This window comes from Ursus arctos, unplaced genomic scaffold, assembly GCF_023065955.2.
Source record: "Ursus arctos isolate Adak ecotype North America unplaced genomic scaffold, UrsArc2.0 scaffold_10, whole genome shotgun sequence".
Lineage (NCBI taxonomy): Eukaryota > Metazoa > Chordata > Mammalia > Carnivora > Ursidae > Ursus > Ursus arctos.
In genome coordinates, this window is record NW_026622764.1 from 15413235 (window position 1) to 15430478 (window position 17244).

The following is a 17244-nucleotide window of genomic DNA, read 5'->3' on the forward strand; positions in this document are numbered from 1 at the left end:
CTCATCAAGGAACCACACCGTTTCTGGCTCTGGTGATTTCAGTCTTTTTCTTTTTCCTTTTTTTCTGTTATTGAGATATAATTGACATGTAACATTGCCTGAGTCTAAGATGTACATCACGTTGACTTGATACAATGATATATTGCAAAATGGTGACCATTTTATACAGCATTAGCCTACACCTTCACCTTACCACATTCCGTCGGAGGTGACAACATTTAAACTCTACTCTCTTAGCACTTTCACATATATGATACAGTATTAACTACATTAGATCCCCAGAATTTATTTATCTTATAACCGGATTATCTTAGATCTTTGACCAGCGTCTTCCCATTTGCCCCAGCCCCTGGTAACCACCATTCTACTCTGTTTCTTTCAGTTCAACGTTTTTAGATTCCACATGGGTGATCTCGTACCGTATCTGTCTTTCTCTAACTTACTTCACTTAGCCTAATGCCCTCAAGGTCCATCCACACGATCAAAAATCATAGGATTTCTTCTTTTCTCACAGCTGAATGATAGTCCGTTGTGTAAATATATGCCACGCCTCCTTTATCCATTCATCTGTTGGTGGACAATTCCATATCTTGGCAGTTGTCAGTAATGATTTCAGTATTTTTTTTTAAAGATTTTATTTATTTATTCGACAGAGATAGAGACAGCCAGCGAGAGAGGGAACACAAGCAGGGGGAGTGGGAGAGGAAGAAGCAGGCTCCCAGCGGAGGAGCCTGATGTGGGGCTCGATCCCATAATGCCGGGATCACGCCCTGAGCCGAAGGCAGACGCTCAACCACTGTGCCACCCAGGCGCCCCAGATTTCAGTATTTTTTTAAGTATCTTCTAATTTCTAGCTACATGGGACTTTGGGGAGTCATTTAGGTAACCTGTGCCTTGGTTTCCTCATCTGTCTTCATTAGGACAATAATAGTATCTACTTTTTTAAAGAATATTTTATTTGTAGAATAAAATGACTTAATATATGGGAAAGGCTTAGAACAATTCCTAGGCATTGTTATTATTGGTGTTGGTCTTGTTACTATTTTTTAGTACGTGCTATTATTTTCTCCTAGAGGAGGGGGAATATGTCTTGATCGATTGATTATATGTCTTCCCATACATATATCGTAGTATAAATATATGAACTCAATTTAGATGGCTGCTAGATTTTGCAAGTCTCGTATGGTATTTTTTTTTTCTCGTATAATGTTTTCAATTCTAATGGAAACTTTCATCTCTGTTTTGTAGACAGTGCAAATCTACACATTTATGCCCAACCGTTCTTTAAAGAATATCTTTAAGAATAAGTGCTTCTGCAAAAATGGCGCTTGAGGTACCCTTTGAAGGGCTGAGTGACTTAATCAAAGAGTAAGTTCCTTTCTGCCACTGCCTTCAATCTAAGAGGTATCTTTTTATATGTTGGGTATCAGCAGGTGGCACTTTTTTGTATCACACTGTTTTCTCTCTGGAACATGGCCTCCCAGACGTTCAGTGGAACAGTGCATGGTTTTATAAATCCAAAGTAGGAATCGATTGGAAAGTATTGCAAGTAGTTTGTTAGAAATAAGAACTGAATGAGTAAAACCGATGAATGACTGTAAGTTGAAATGAACTCCTCGGTAGCTCTAAGATGTCTTGCACTCTCGTGTGCTCATTTCAGTGGCAGAGAAAGGATGGGGCTGCATGTAACACATAGGAAATTATCGGCACCACTCCATGTGAACATCACGTGACCTGCATGATAGGGCAAGAGAAGGGTTGAGAAAGCTGATCTAGATGGCCAAGTCAGCAACAGCGGTCAAGACATTGATTGTGCGTGTGACTCAAAACACAAAAGAAAGTGGTTGTAGTTGTTATGGGGCTGCTAAGATCAGCAAATGAAGAAAACATGCCTCAAATCATAGATTATTTCTAGCAGCAACTATTGGAACCAAAGTACAACTTCTGGGGCAGCCCCACTTGACATATCCAGTGAAATTGCTGAAAGCAAGAGGAGTCACCTGGGATCACGTTCCAAGTATGGTCCATTTTGAGAGGAAAGCTGGCTAGTGTTTAGAGCTGGACGTTTGTGAGTTGGGATTATACAGCATCCTTGATGATGTCAGAGTCGTCTTTGGATTTTTGATTCTGATTCCAGATGTTTTTCAGTGCAAGTAGGCAGGGTGGATTTACGTCAGAAGTTTAGTTGTGCATAACATTGCCCAGTACTTCTTTGGCTGCGTGGATCTTTTGAAAAATTATAAGGTGTCATATGTGTTTATGTGTAAATTGATCTTTGGATAGCCATATTCATACATGGGATGGCCATATAATTTATCATTCAAACCAGGAACACTCTGGAGGGTGAAAGAGGTACTGTTAATTGTCATATTGAGACAACAGATATAACTGGACTATCTCAGACGATTTGGGACAAACAGACTTCTTATTTCTGCCTTGTGAGGGGAGAAGAGTATTTATTCATTCAATGTACCATAGTTCCTCTGTGATTTCTTTTTTTTTTTCATTTCTTTTATCTTTTGCTAACCAGTTCTCTTTCTACAGCATTCCTTTGCCTATTTCTTCACTCCCGCGGTGCTTAGTGGAAGCCTTTATCCCCACACTCATCATAGTGATTGTACAGTCAGCCATTATGAGTTTGTTTGGTATTCCCACCCTTATACTAGACCCTGGACTTCTTGGGCACAGGGCCCATGTATTCTGATTTATTTACTTATTTATCTTTATTATGGTAAAAAACACAGCATAAAGCTTGCCATCTTAATAATTTTAAGGGTACAGTACAGTAGCGTTAACTCGATGTACATTGTTGTGCAACAGACCTTTAGAACCCTCCTTATCGCAAAATTCAAACTCCGTATTCATTGAACAACAACTCTCCTTTGCCCTTCCCCCAGCCTCTGGCAACCAGCATTCCATTTCCTGTTCCTAAGAGCCTGACAGAGTTAGATGCCGCAGAAAAGTAGAATCGTGCAGTATTCATCTTTTTGTGACTGGCCCATTTCACTTAGCATAATATCCTCAAGTTATCTGTGTTGTAGCGTATGACAGGATTTCCTTCTTTTTCTTTCTTTTTTTTTTTTTAAATTTAAATTCAGTTAGCCAACGTATAGTACATCATTAGTTTCAGATGTAGTGTTCAGTGATTCATCAGTTGCATATGACACCCAGTGCTCATCACACCACGTGCCCTCCTTAATGCCCATCACCTGCTTACCCCAACCCCCACCCACCTCCCCTTCCGAAACCCTCAGTTTGTTTCCCAGAGTCAAGAGTCTTTCATGGTTTGTGTCCCTCTCTGATTTCTTCCCATTCAGTTTCTCCTTCTTTTTTAAGGCTGACCAGGATTCTGCTGTACGTATGTACCATATTGTTAAAATTATTCATTCATCCATTGATGGACACTTAGGTTGCATCTACCTCTTGGCTGTTGTGAATATTGCTGCAACGAATTTCTTCAAGATCCTGTTGTCAATTCTGGTTGGTATTGCTGAGTCATATGATAATTCTATGTTTAGTTTTTTTAAGGGAAAAAACACATCCTTCTTCCATAACGTTTCCCATGGTAGCTGTACCATTTTCCATTCCCACCAACAGTGCACAAGGGTTCCAGCTTCCCTGCATCCTCACCAATGTTGTTATTGTCCGTTTTTTCTCTTTCTTTCTTTCTTTCTTTCTTTCTTTCTTTCTTTCTTTCTTCTTTCTCTTTCTTCTTTCTTTCTTTCTTCTTTCTTTCTTCTTCCTTTCTTTTTGGATAGCGGTCATCCTGCTGGGTGTGAGGTGATAGTTCATTGTGGTTTTGATTTTTCATTTCCCTGTTGATTAGTGATGTTGAACACCTTTTCATAGCTTGTTGGCCTTTCTCTGGAATTTCTTTTTAAGGACCCTCACAGTGAAGGCTCAGGGATGGTCAGATAAATGTAAGAAGCATCATGTGTTTCAAATGGCACTGGATTTCTATTCCGTTCTCTTTCTCCATTTTACCTCCTCCATGCAAGCTACATCACCCTCCTTGCTCGCGAGGTACGAGGAGGGGAACGATCATAGGATTGCTTCAAAGGAAGAAATATTTTGGATGTAACGGAAGTCTTTTTTATTTCTTTCCTAGAGAAATCGTTTTGCTTACACAGTTCTCATGGCTCATGCTGTCTATGGACATAATTCTCAAATATAAGATTTTCTCTTTTACATTAAAAAAGAAAAAAGAGACCCCGAAGCTCAAAAACAAAGACATAGAACCTGGGTTTATCTTTGGCATAGAAAAGTCACCTTAACAAGCTCATTCACAAGAAATGGTTCAAATAAAAACCAGTAGCATCAGTACTATGGCACTAACAAGCTCTTAACAAAGCCGTTCCAGTGACACTTCTTTGGCTTAATATAATTTGGGGACATCTAATTTTTCACGTGCAGGAACTCAGTCTGCTAATTCACAGTATGTGACTCAAGACCGGAGATGAACTGGAAGACTGTTAGGGTATGATTCTACCAGACGTGGGTTCCTGTGGCTAGCTACTGGCTGGTTCTGCAAATTAGCAAGAGGTTAATAAAAGCCCAAATGATTTACATCAGATCCTTTAAGATTTGGGTGGACTCAGTGTGGGACAAAGCAAAAGAAAAGAGGGAGAGAGTAGACATACAGAGAAGACCGTGGTAGCTTCTCCGATCTGTAAAATAAGGGTAGTAATTCCTGCCTCCTTCATGGAGGTGTGGAAAAGATTATGGACGAAAATGACTTTAAAGCTCCCTTTGGGGTGAAATGCTTTCTGTAAGAATAAAGCATTTTATATCTCGAAAGAGAAACAGAGTTTTGTAGACAAACTTTTCTCTGATTTGACATTCACCTAGCTTTAGGAGATGTCTAAAGAGTACCTTTTTTAAGAGGGATAAAAATCTGTCATCGATAATCCCAGTTCTCTCGGGCAAGGAGAGCAGTGGTGTGAGGTGGGATCCAACAATAAAAGGGGTGTCAACTCCATGAGGAAGAAAGGCACAAGGGTGCCCTGCGCTTTGGTCTTCACTGTGAAAACCATCACCAGTCCTTGGTTTGGCTGGATCTTCGATGTCATAGACTTCACAAGCCTGTACAGTCCGTTTAGTCCACAAAGCAGTTTGAATTGACTACTTGTTGGGTCGTTTTATGTTTAGGGTCCACTTGACCACCTGAATGGGTAAATAAGTGATAGACAAGGCTAGCGTACGGGAGGAATCCCTGAGAATCGGATGAAGATGATCTGTCATCTGTGAGTACGGTGTGTAAGCCAAACGGGTAAACAAAGGGAAAGCGGATCCGATGCGCATGCTCCTCCCTAGGCAGCAGACTTTGGTTCATACCGGCCTTAAGTTCAAAACTCTGCAAGACCCCGGAATCAGTAGTTTATTACTTTGGATTTTAATTTTGGGAAAAAAAAAAAAAAAGAAAAACCAGAATGCAACCAAATGGCACGTCATCTCAGAATAAAATTTAATATATATCCTCTGTGCAAGTAAACATCTATGGATTCCCGTTTCCACACTCGTTGCCAAGTCTCAGAACACCCTTGGATAATTTTTTTCTTTCTTTCTTTCTTTTTTTTTTAAAAGATTTAATTTATTTATTTGACAGAGAGAGACAGCCAGTGAGAGAGGGAACACAAGCAGGGGGAGTGGGAGAGGAAGAAGCAGGCTCCCAGGGGAGCAGGGAGCCCGATGTGGGGCTCGATCCCAGGACCCTGGGATCAGGCCCCGAGCCGAAGGCAGATGCTTAACAACTGAGTCACCCAGGTGCCCCTAATTTTCTTGTACTTACAATAAAACACCCAAATTATCCTTACATATTGCCACTTTCTGCCTAGTTATTACAGATCTCGGTTCCTTTGGCCTCACCTAGGTGACTAGGCAAGTTAATTAAGCTCCCTGTGATTCATTTTATTCAGTATAAAATGGGCGTTATTATTCCTACATCATAGAAATCCTATAAAGATCAAGTACATAAAGACCTTAGCCTAGTTCCCTGCTAAAACGTGCCTTAAAATACTCCTAAGGGCGACCGGCAGGGCTGCTGCTGTAGGGATGGATCCTTTTAGGGCTCTGGCTTTACTGGGTGGTAAAGGACCATGACCTTGGCCATTCAGCTTAATATGGGTGCCATTTAGCTCTTCGCCCATCTCCCACCACCTGACAGCTCACTTACTAGTCCCCACCACTTAGGAGTACCCAAAGACCATTCCTGGACAGAGATCTTTGTATTTGCTTGCTCTCTGCCTGGAGCTCTCTGTACCCAGGTCTGCACACGGCTGTCTCCCTCCTGTCACGAGATCGCAGCTCGAGTATCACCTAGGGAGCCTCCCCTGGAGAGAGTCTCCCCCCGCCTCACTATCCCATTTTCTGTGTTAGTTCTTTCATGGCACCTCTCCTTCTGATGTCATCTTGTGTATTATTTACTTGTGTGTTGTCTGTCTTTGCCCTACTAGGATGTAAGTTGTCTGAGAGCAGAAATCTTGGTGCCTGGGTCCAGCACCCAGAACTATTGTTCATTACGCATCTTTTGAAAGAATGGATGACCATGATTGCCTAAGTCAAATTTTCCGTTTATTTTTAATATCCACAGACGCTCTTCCCCATTGAAGAGCTGATGGCTTTATAAGGTAAATATTCTAACACTTGCCTTGAATCAGTTTGTTTGTCTTTCTGCTTCTCTCCGAACATGAGCACTCACAGGGTAAAATTTCCGTTTTCTTGCTCTACTTGTGTTTCAAGGTATGCAAGAGAATGAACTCCTTAAGCAAGCTATGAAGGCAGGCATCTAATTCCTCCTGGCTTCGCTGTGTGCCCCATCTATGAGCCAACAAAATATGTTTGGCCACGTGTTTACATAACAAATAAATATGTCTCTGGAATGCAAATTCATCCACACTACATGAATTGTGAGGGTCTGTTTGAATAGACAAACCTGTGGGTGCATCTTTCTAGCTCTTGAGCCGGAAACAATAATCCATGTCTAATTGTCACTACTTTACAAGTTGGTATTTTAGAAATTAATGCCATCTTTCATATTTGCAAGTGTATTTTGACTATACCTCGGTCCATTTCTCCAAAGAGCAAATTAAAATAAATATTGTTGTTACCTGATAAAAGTCTCTGTGGTGGTTTTATTTATTTTTGTCCCCCAAGACCATTTCGGTGTTTTCTTCTTTCCATGAAATTGGGTTCAGTTGAATTCCAAATAAAATTTGTTATATTCTGGTTTTATATATGGAATTATCCTGAAGTTTCTTAATTCTTTTGTAGAAATCACTTTTCTCATTTGAAACCAAAATAGTAATAATGTGAAGTAAATTAAAATATTGCTTATGGTTAAACATTGTAGTCTTGATAACTTTATTTATATGGTTTCCTTTATTTAAAAGAGCATTCTTGAAATAAGTGATGTATTTGTAGTAATCATGGTCAATTGTGGTAAAGAATGAATAATTTCCAGCTGGTGGTTTTGATGACCAGTGATCAGCACCTCGAGCCGGTTTAGCACAGAGTAGGAGTTTAATAAATATCTGTTAAATGAATCTTCCGCATGTCATACAATATTCAGCATTCCTGATGGCATGGAAACTTTCAGAAATAGAAAAATCAATGCAATTTGCTGGATTTGGAAATGGTTAGTCTTTTCACATATTATCTTATTTTTCTCACCTCAGTGCTAAAGTATTGACATCAGTTCTCAAGCCACTGAATTTTATCTTAGAGAAGAAACCAACACAAAAGGAGAGAGAGAGAGAGTATCTTCCAGACACATTTGGAAAGCTCTTAAATGTTCCAAAGTTCTAAAAGTTCCTGATTTCAAAAGCCAAGGATATTTAGGTGAGCGGTGCTGATTTAATCTATGGTTCTTTTTCTTTCTTTTAATATTGCAGTTTCTAAAAAAGGTCTCCAACACAGAGAAATTCAAAAACTCTGAAATGTACACTATGACAATAATTAAGAAAATGCAGAAAGGGCACTGGTAGATTTTTAAAAACTATTTTAATACAAGATTAATAGCAATTTTCTATCCAAATCAGAAATGAAAAATCTTAACCCAAGTAATATTCATTTGACAGTCACATAAAACTTTAGGTTTGATTGGTGCACACATTTGTCCTGCATATATATTATGCATATGCACACAGAGACCTCACCGTTATCCCTCTTCAGATGTCTTCTCATGGAAGTACCTCCTTACAAGGCAACGTCAACGATTCCAGTAACTACTCAACTTTGAATGAGGTTCAAATAGCCCCAGGCTAGGCTGAGTCTCCCGCCTTAGCAAACCATGATGCAGCAAGGCTCTAGAATGCATACAAATCAATACTCTATTTGTATAACTTGGCCTGAAACTAAACACTGGCTAATGTCTCCACCAAGGAGAAACATGTTGCAAATGTATAAGTTATGGTCTCCTTTACTCTTCTCTTGGCAAAGCTAAACTGCTCCCCTCGCTCCCCCCCCACACCCTCTTTTAAGTTAAAAGTCAGGTCTATTAGTGACTGGGAGTAAATAAGAAGGAGCTTGTAGTTCTGCAAGTTTTGGATAAGTCAAAACTTACATTTGCTAACATGTCCACCTTTAATCAAACCACCTGATAATTAGCCTTGCAAAGAGAAGCAATAAAAGAATCACAACTCAGGAATTTGCTAAGTCTATTCCTCCTTGGGGACTTTAGTTGGTGTTCAGTGTGTAGCCAAAACATGTATGTAATGGCTAAAGCATTAAAGTAGGCTAATGTCTGCAGCAGGGAATATACATTAAATATCAGGGTTCTGTGTCCAATAGTATTTTCAATGTGTTTGATTTATAGAATGTTACTTTCATAATTACTACTTACTAGTGTTCTTCAGTGTAGACAAAGTAGTATTTCCTATCCCTTACAATGAAAGTGGGTAATACCAGTTACTTCTCTGGGTAAATCATCGTAAGGGAGTCCGATCGCTAGTGCTGACGTTGTTCTATGACGGCGGTCATCAAAGTACTCACATGATCTTCGTTAAGGTGACAGAAGGCTGTCATGGTTACCCTTCAGTACAGAACCGTAAGCAGAGCTCTAATTCATGAATTTGCAATTCATTCTTCTCTGCTAAAGACTTTAGCCTCGGTTTATACTTTTGTTATAACATATACAAAGTATAATATACACCAGTTACAGACGTGTATTTCTGTTAGAAAAATACATATTATAACTAAAGAACATGTAAAGAGAGGCACTTCAATAAAGCTAAGTGTTTGCGGTCATGAGCGTCACCCAACAATTTCTAGTGTCTGATTTCAGTGAGCCCATTCCTCCCTACTCCTAACAGAGGTTGTGATGTGATTAGAGAATTTAGGGGAAGTCAAAGCAAACGAGGGCAGATAGGGAGATATAACGGAGTATCGTTTCATCCCCAATTGCTAGGTTGAGACGAGACAAATTAATGTGGCGGGGGGGGGGGGGCAGGAGAGAGGAGGAATGCTGAAATTCTTACTGAAATGGGAGAACTAGATTAAACTAATTCCCTTAGGGCAGAAAACAAGTCTCATGTTACATTGGTCTGAAAATCATACAACACAGTCAGATGATGATAAAAACTAGGAAGTGCAATTTGAATAATATTCGGACCACATCCATGCAGGGGACGAATGTTGTGGCATCATTAACACAGTCATTTCAGCTCTCTGCCCAGCTCGTATGGATCACTGTAGCTCACCAATAGGAGTAATACCGATCATGAAGGTGTTGAAACGAATGAAGCAGGCGTTTATCTATTATCTGTGTGTTTAGTGTGTACGGAGCATGGGTTCACATTCATTAATACAATGTGTATTCATACACATGCACAAAGCCTTTTGGGGTTGAAAGCACAGAGGAAACAAGGCATTCTGATCTATTTCACAGAAGACAATGCAGAAATATTGAAAACAAGGAAAGACTTGGAGTTTAAAGCCATAAAAACAAGTTATTATTCAACTATTCTGGAAAATCAAGGTTGATTTAATTTGCATTGCACCGTAATTATTGGAGAAAAACAATACTGATTTCTGAACATACAACGGAATGGGCAATGTAAATGACTCATAGAGATGTTTTGTGTGTAATTGGTGACAGGAAGCCGAAGTTTGGCAGTGAAATGGATGGTTTTCTGGAAGTATGCAATGCTGAATTAGATTAGGTGTTAATTAATAAAGATTTAAATGAAAAGATGCCACAAAGTCTCTCAGAATCCTACTTTTTATATTTCCTTAGGCATAAAATAGCAATAGATGCTTCTAAATACTTTGCAGTTTTGCAAAAGTGCTCAAATATACTGAATACTATTGTGCCGCATGTGTTCTACTTAAACGTGACGACTAAATCAATAACTAATTATAATTTTGATGAGAGCGAAGATCGAAAAATACCATTTACATGCCATTTCTGCCAATGGGTTAAATAAAATGTGACTGGCATACGACGGTGTCTTGAAACGTTACTTTTCCCAACCCCAGATCATCATAAAAACCAAGAAACACATGGAGAGCCAACTGTATGAACACAGCCCCAGTTTGGTTTATTCTGCTTCTCTCTACCATGGGGAGCAGAGGGCCTGGCTTTGGTACACTTGCAGGGTCAGTTAGGCTTGTGGCTCTAAAGGGGCCTCTTGAGTTAGGTCCTATGTCCAAGTGCCAAGGGGAATCCTAGGCTGAAGGTGTACGTAGAAGCAAGGGTTTTGCGTGTATACCACATTCTATATGTTTCCATCACCAGGACAGTCCTGCACACCCATGGCTCCCCCCACGAGCCCGGTACCGTCTGGAGCACCCAGGACAAAGCACGCTCATGCAAAAAAAGGGTGTGCCCTGGCAAACGTTTAAGAAACGGACAGTTAGATACGTAAAAAGTTCTCTTTCTTGATTCTTGGTGCTCACAGGTCGTTGAGGAATCCCTTCTCTGAGCAGTACAAAACAAGAAGAGGTGGTTGACAAAACATTTTCGTTACAAAGGTGTGTCAACCCTGAGCTTGGAATTAAGAAGTTAAAATCTGTGATTTATATATATAGAGATATAAAAATAGATGATCCTACTAAGACTAAAAAAGTGAAAGAAATCTCCATGTCAATACTATATATATATATATTTTTTGTCTTGACGGTTTTTGTTGTGAGTTATTTTGTAAGAGAATGCCCTTGTGATGCAGAAACCAATTGACACAAAGCAAACCGTTAAACATGAAAACTCACTTATGGATCTAATTGCTTGTAAGTTCATTAAAAGAACTCTTATTTTGGGACGGTAATGAGCACGGGGGCAGAAACGTCGAATGAATGTCCAACCTGTGGCTAAAGCAAAGCCACTGTATCATTGAAGGTTATTTTCAATTCAGACCCTTAAGGAGGATGAATTGACGGGAGCATCCGCTAGCCACTGGAGATGACGAGAAAAATCTGTGCCAATTGGATACAGGGGACAGAGAATTAAGGAAAATGGTGCCATCGTTGAAATTGGAATTGGGCAAGGTGAGAGAGAGGTGCTGGGTTGTGGCGATTTTACTCTCGTGCTAACGATGGAATTCTAAATTTAGTATCAGCATCCCCAAATCAGTTTGGTATTGTGTGGAGAGAGCATAAGACGATACCTCCAAGACAACACTGTATTTTCACCACATTAAAAAAAATCTCAAACTCTCTGCCCCCAAAGCATTTTGCAAACCTGATTTACCACAGAAAAGCTTACACTGGGAGTTGGCTGGCAATGCTGAACTTACAGTGTTAAAGCTCTTTTATTTTTCTCTCCTATTGGCTCCTTTGTTGAAAATGCAGTTGTCTTGGGGTTTGGCCTGATTTTACAAGGAAAATTATTTCCTTCCTGCCTTTTTTTTTTTTTTAAGCAGAAAAAAATAAAAAAACTCACAACGTGAGATTCCTTTACTTCTGCAGCATAAAAGCAAATGAAGGTAAGAAAATCTCCTGGTACGAAAGACTTGAGTAAGAATTCTCTAGAATAAACAAGGTCCCCACAGAGAGCTGAAGGAAAGAGGAAGCAGTCCAGTCTGGCACCCAGTACTCTTTGGGCAAACAGAAAGGGAGGCAGAGTGCAGTACTGTCTCTTCTCATAGAAAACGGTTAAGTTTTTGTGGCATGGTCCATTGTCCAAGAGTGTAAGAAAAGAAGTGAGTTGGCCATTCAGATAGCTAAAATGCAGTTTCATCTGACCAAAAACCCAGGATTATCTGCACAGTCTCTGCAGTGCCAGGACGATGCAGACCAGAGATCCTGAGAGCAGGGAGTGGCCGAGCTGGGCTGCCGAAGAGTCCACCTCTCTCCGGTCGGGGTCCACCGCGGGGGCCTCTGTGGTGACAAACTCAAACTCCGTGGGGCACACGTCATCCATGCACCCACTGCCGCTCCCTGAGCCGCTGGATTCATCGCCTGGTGTGGGCAGATTGAAAAAGAAAGTTAGACCAGGACTGGGAAGGAGTGGGGGCACCCACCAGATTTGGGTCTGGGGTGGAAGGGGACATCCTCCCCACCCCTACCCCAGCGGGTTTGTTTTCAGCGGGCAGGTTTGCGATGGGCGGGCAGACCCGACCAAAATAGATGTCTGAGAAGCAGTGTTAACTGACATCCGGTTACCCAACTGAAGAAACCTATGAATCCTAGACCCGATGAGGGGACATACCTACTGTCTTGGCATTCGAGAGGTATTTCTTATTCTGGCTACTGTTCAAATTGCTTTGAGAAATTCTGTCCCTTGATCTTTCTGTACCTTGGGGCCATTGTTCTCAGCAGATATCATGCTTTGGTAAAGGATTTTGAAATGATGTTTAAAGTAAACGAACACGGCTAAGTAAGCAACGTGAGGAAGAACAGCACGTAGTTGTGAAAGGCACATATTATTACGACTTTTGGCTACTTGATTCCACCTTTGTTCTCCTCAAATAGTGAGGATGAGCTCCGTCTCAGCCAACGTCTCCCTCTGACCCCGGGGTAGGTGACTATGGCCAGCAGTTTGTATGGGTCTGGACCATAACCCAAGAATGGTTTTTATATTTTCAAGCGTTTGAAAAAAATCAAACGAAGAAGAGTAGTTTGTGACGTATGAGTAGGGTGTGTGCGAAATCTAAGCCTCAGCGACCAGGGACGAGGTTATATTGGAACACACCACCCCCCTCTTTCTGCAATGTCTCATTCTGCACTCAGGTATGGCCCTCAACGCTGAACATATTCAATATCTGGCTCTTGACAGAAGAGGTTTGCCATTCCCTGCTTGAAAGCAACGCCCAGGTGCCCACCTCGTATGTCCTGTTAGCATGGCGTCTTCCCACTTGTCCGCCATGCCTTCTGGGCCTGCTCTACTCCCACTTCTTACCGCTTGGCTCCTTCCTGTTTCACAAACCCTGTGTCTCAGACCTGGTCCCCGTTCGGTCTCCATCAATTTCTAGCAGTGTGAAAGTACTTATCACCATTTGCAATTGTGGTATTAACTTCTTGTTCTCTTGTGCCCCCTGTGAGAATGTGCACTTGTGGAGGGGAGAGGCTTTGAGGGATATATACCGTTCACTTCTGCATGCCATCGCCTTTAACGACGGTCCCTGGCATGTAGCAGGTGCACAAAAATTACTTGCTCAATAATTAAATGTGCCTTGGGAAGTTTCCTTAACTTCTGTCTGTTTCCTTGTCTCCACAGATCCAGACAATAGCACTTACATGCAGAGTAGAGTATGTGTGAAGCCGCCCTGGTGAAAGGTGTGAGGGCACCAAGCCCAGCGCTTGCCATGATGCCTGACAGGAAGAAAACCACATGGTTCCTACAGTTAAGTGGACCTAGATCTTAACCTGCCATTTTTTCTTTAAGTGAATGAGGGCAAGCCAGTTAGCCTCACTGTGGCTCTGCTTCCTCAGCTGTAAAAATGAGAATATTCCTATCTGTTTCACAGGATCGTTAGGGGGTGTAAGTGAAATAATGTGCCTGGGAGGACTGAGGGAACTGTAAACGTGGTAATGACATTTACTATTTCTCCCACTTGCTCAAGGATTCACTCAACAGACCTAAATTCCTCCCCGTTGGCCTGAAACAAGGATGCTCTTGCTGAGCTGCCCCTGGCATACCAGCGCCATCTTGGTGCAGCCAAAGTAATGCGGGGTCTCTTCTTCTGTCCCCTTGAACAAGCAAGGCACAACACAGCACAATTCTTTTTTTTTTTTTTTTTTAAATGGGACATCTAAATATCAGGTAAGATCACTTGACTACACTATGCCAAGTTCTTAACATTTTCTCGGATTTATCTTTAGTGGCCTTTACAAGGGGGAAAATGCCCATTAATTAAATTCAGAGATACCAGAACTGCTAAGGGAATTGTTCTTAACACTGGTATTATGAACAAGAAGTAATATAACCTTTACAAAGATATTATTAAAGTGATTTAGAATATTAAAACTGTGGTAAGCAAATAATGACAGGAGATTCCAGCTGAGAAAAATAATGGCCCCATCTCTTTCAGAAAAGGAGTCAGAAATGCAGGAGTTTAAGGGGTGATTTTTTTAAAATGTCAAAAGCAGGAAGGGTGATGATGATTGTAAGATGTGAAACCATATCATGGTTTATATGACAGACACTATCCTAAAATAGAGGACAAAATACGGGGCTTGGGTTAGAGCTAATGATGCTCTTAACTGTTATTAATTTTTATTTTCTTGTGAGGGGAAGTGGAGCACGATCTCTTCTCAAAGACATTCCCTAAGCTTTGCAGACTGACATGTATAGAACCTCTTTAGGTCAGAGAAGAGAGAGAAACAAGGCCAACCTCAACTAATTCCTACATTATCTTGAATTATTTATTCCTATAGTCATTCTCCAGAGAATAAAGCATTTCATGAGTAGAGACGACGATGACGCATTCAGAGGCGCGAAGCTAAGGAGTGAGCAAAGGTGAAGTAGCAAAGGCGAACACCCCGTGGAAGGGTCTCTTCTGAAGAGGGAAGAAGTGGTTTAATGAAGAGGAGGAGAAACAGTAGGAGGACTCGCAGAAATGTTACAGCAATAAAGTCTACTGGGTTGGCAATTGTCCTGCATTTAGAAAATTAATTTTTGATTTGTTTAAAATGGAATAAAGCACTGAAAATTTTCTGCAGGGGACAACTCAGTAGGATGATGGCTAAGACTTGGATGACTTAATGTCTTCCATCTGTAACTCACTTCTTTCTAGCTCATTAATTCAAGCACACAAGCATCATCTTTTGCTTCAGTGACCAAATTACAGAATCGCTGCTGACTGCACAGCTTATGTTCAAGAAATCCTTTCCCAAGAACTCTATGTAAGGATACATATCTTTGAAAAAAACCCCAAAGCAATACAACAAAGCCCCCCAAATTTTTATAGTTACGCATCTTAAAATTACTTACACAAACCCCAAATTTCAGTTAACGCTCACTTCATAGTCTTTCCAATCACTTCTGATATTTGGGGATGGCTAATAAACCAGTCATGGGTCCTATTGCACGAGCATTTCATTATTTCTGTCAATATGTCAGAGATGAATGTCCATGGCTCATGCACGCGAGGGGCTGGATGGAGGGAAAGCTAACGCAGTTGAATCCAGGGCACATGAGATATGAGCTCCTTCACAGACGGCCACAAATGAGCTTCCCAAACACCCAACCTCACAGGCTCGAATGCTCCCCATTCTGTAGAAGAGAAATCTGAGACTCAAGAAATAATTTGCTTAAGACCCCAGTCAATAAGTGATAAAACAGGGATTCCAGTAATGCCTTGTCTGAGGAAGCTTCAGAATATTTTTTTTTTTGGTGGTTGGGGGAGGGGACAAGAGTTCGGGGCAGAGATGTAAATGATAATGGGGGAAGGAGAAGATGAAAACACTACTGTGTTGCTTGATCATGATCGGATCACCTGGCAGATGAGACTCAAAGTTAGCTTGGGTAAAGCTGAAGGTAATCCAGCGAAACTATTCCTTAAGACCAGTTATCATTTTAGTAGAATCCTAATCTTTGTGGAACAGAGCTTCAGATCCAAAGGACTGTAAACAGCTCTGCAGACTGGGCAAGCGGGGCACAAGATTACAGGTACCCATGGCTCTTGAAGAAAGAGTGGGGTATAATCTACAACCCATTTCTCACTGTGGAGGTTACTGGTACCGGTAAAGACTTCCTTACTCGTGTCCTGGAAGTTGACGTCATTGCCGTTGTACGCGTTCTTTAGTTTGTTGGTCATCACACGGAGAGCCATGATCTGCTGCCTGATGAAAGTGTCCGGCCGTGTGATGTCCACGTCGACCTCAGGGTTATTGATCTGGTTGGTCAGCCCATCATTCATGATCTCAGGCAAGTATCTGTGAGGCCGACAGGGAGAGAACAGATTAGCGTGAGGCGGGAGGGGTTTCCGTACCAGCCTGTGCTGTGCTGTGCGGTCTCGGACAGGGGGCCAGGACATCTGCAACAACTGAGCTCGATTCCTGTGAAGAAAGACCAAAAAGTGAAAACAAGGAATAACTTTACTCAGAGGGAGCTATGGCTAAAAAATGGTTTCAGGGTGGTTCTTAAAATGGTACTGAAATTGTAGGGAGGCTTGCCTACGAATGAATGTTCAACTGGGGACTTAACAGAAATTGTTTCTTAAAATTAACTACTTTCCTCCTGTATCCCAAATGGTAGATACTAAAGCCAAGGGCCTGCTAGCTTCCTCCACTCTCTGGTTAATTTTGCTGAGAACTGTACTTGTAAATTACAGCAGGTGCACGGAGCTCTGGGAGAAGAAGAGGAGGGTTGTACATGGGCGGTTGTACATATGCTCTTAGAGAATTCTCTTGTACGAGGATGCTCTCTCTTACCTCAGACTTTGATCAGAAGAAACTCCTGGATATAAAAAACCACCTTTGGCAATTCGAGGTGTGACCAGTGAGCACTGGAACGTTTGGGGTGTCCATGAGGGTTTTTGTTTTGTAACAGCATCTTGGATCTCATACTCGATAATGGGCAAAACAGAAGAGTAGAATCTAATGGTTCTTTAATCCTTTTACTGGCAAATTTAAATTCCTGTTCCTTTAACTTGTACTTAAATTTTAAAACTGTCGGTCCTTCGAAGTCAACTGCGCAAGCTGCCTATGTGCGTCTATCCCAGTGGTGACTACAGACCTCGGAAAAGTGCCTGGAGCCCTCTCGGACTCCTCATGCTCACGACCCGCCCATGTACAATCCTCCTCTTCTTCTCCCAGAGCTCCCCGCACCTGCTGCTTCTATCTCACTTCCTGTGGCTCTCCCGGAGT

General features: G+C 41.4%; 1 protein-coding gene across 1 annotated transcript in view; it reads right to left on the bottom strand.

Moving 5' to 3' along the window:
• Nucleotides 1–7981: 7981 nt before the first annotated feature.
• The window catches only part of GPC6 (glypican 6), a 1041998-nt gene continuing 1032735 nt past the window's right edge, over nucleotides 7982–17244 (bottom strand). The window contains exons 8-9 of the mRNA XM_026493466.4: nucleotides 16136–16311; nucleotides 7982–12393 (exon numbers count right to left, since the gene is read on the bottom strand). Coding sequence (XP_026349251.1) covers nucleotides 12191–12393; nucleotides 16136–16311 — 379 coding nt within the window. The 3' untranslated portion in view covers nucleotides 7982–12190. The remainder of the gene's footprint in view (nucleotides 12394–16135; nucleotides 16312–17244) is intronic.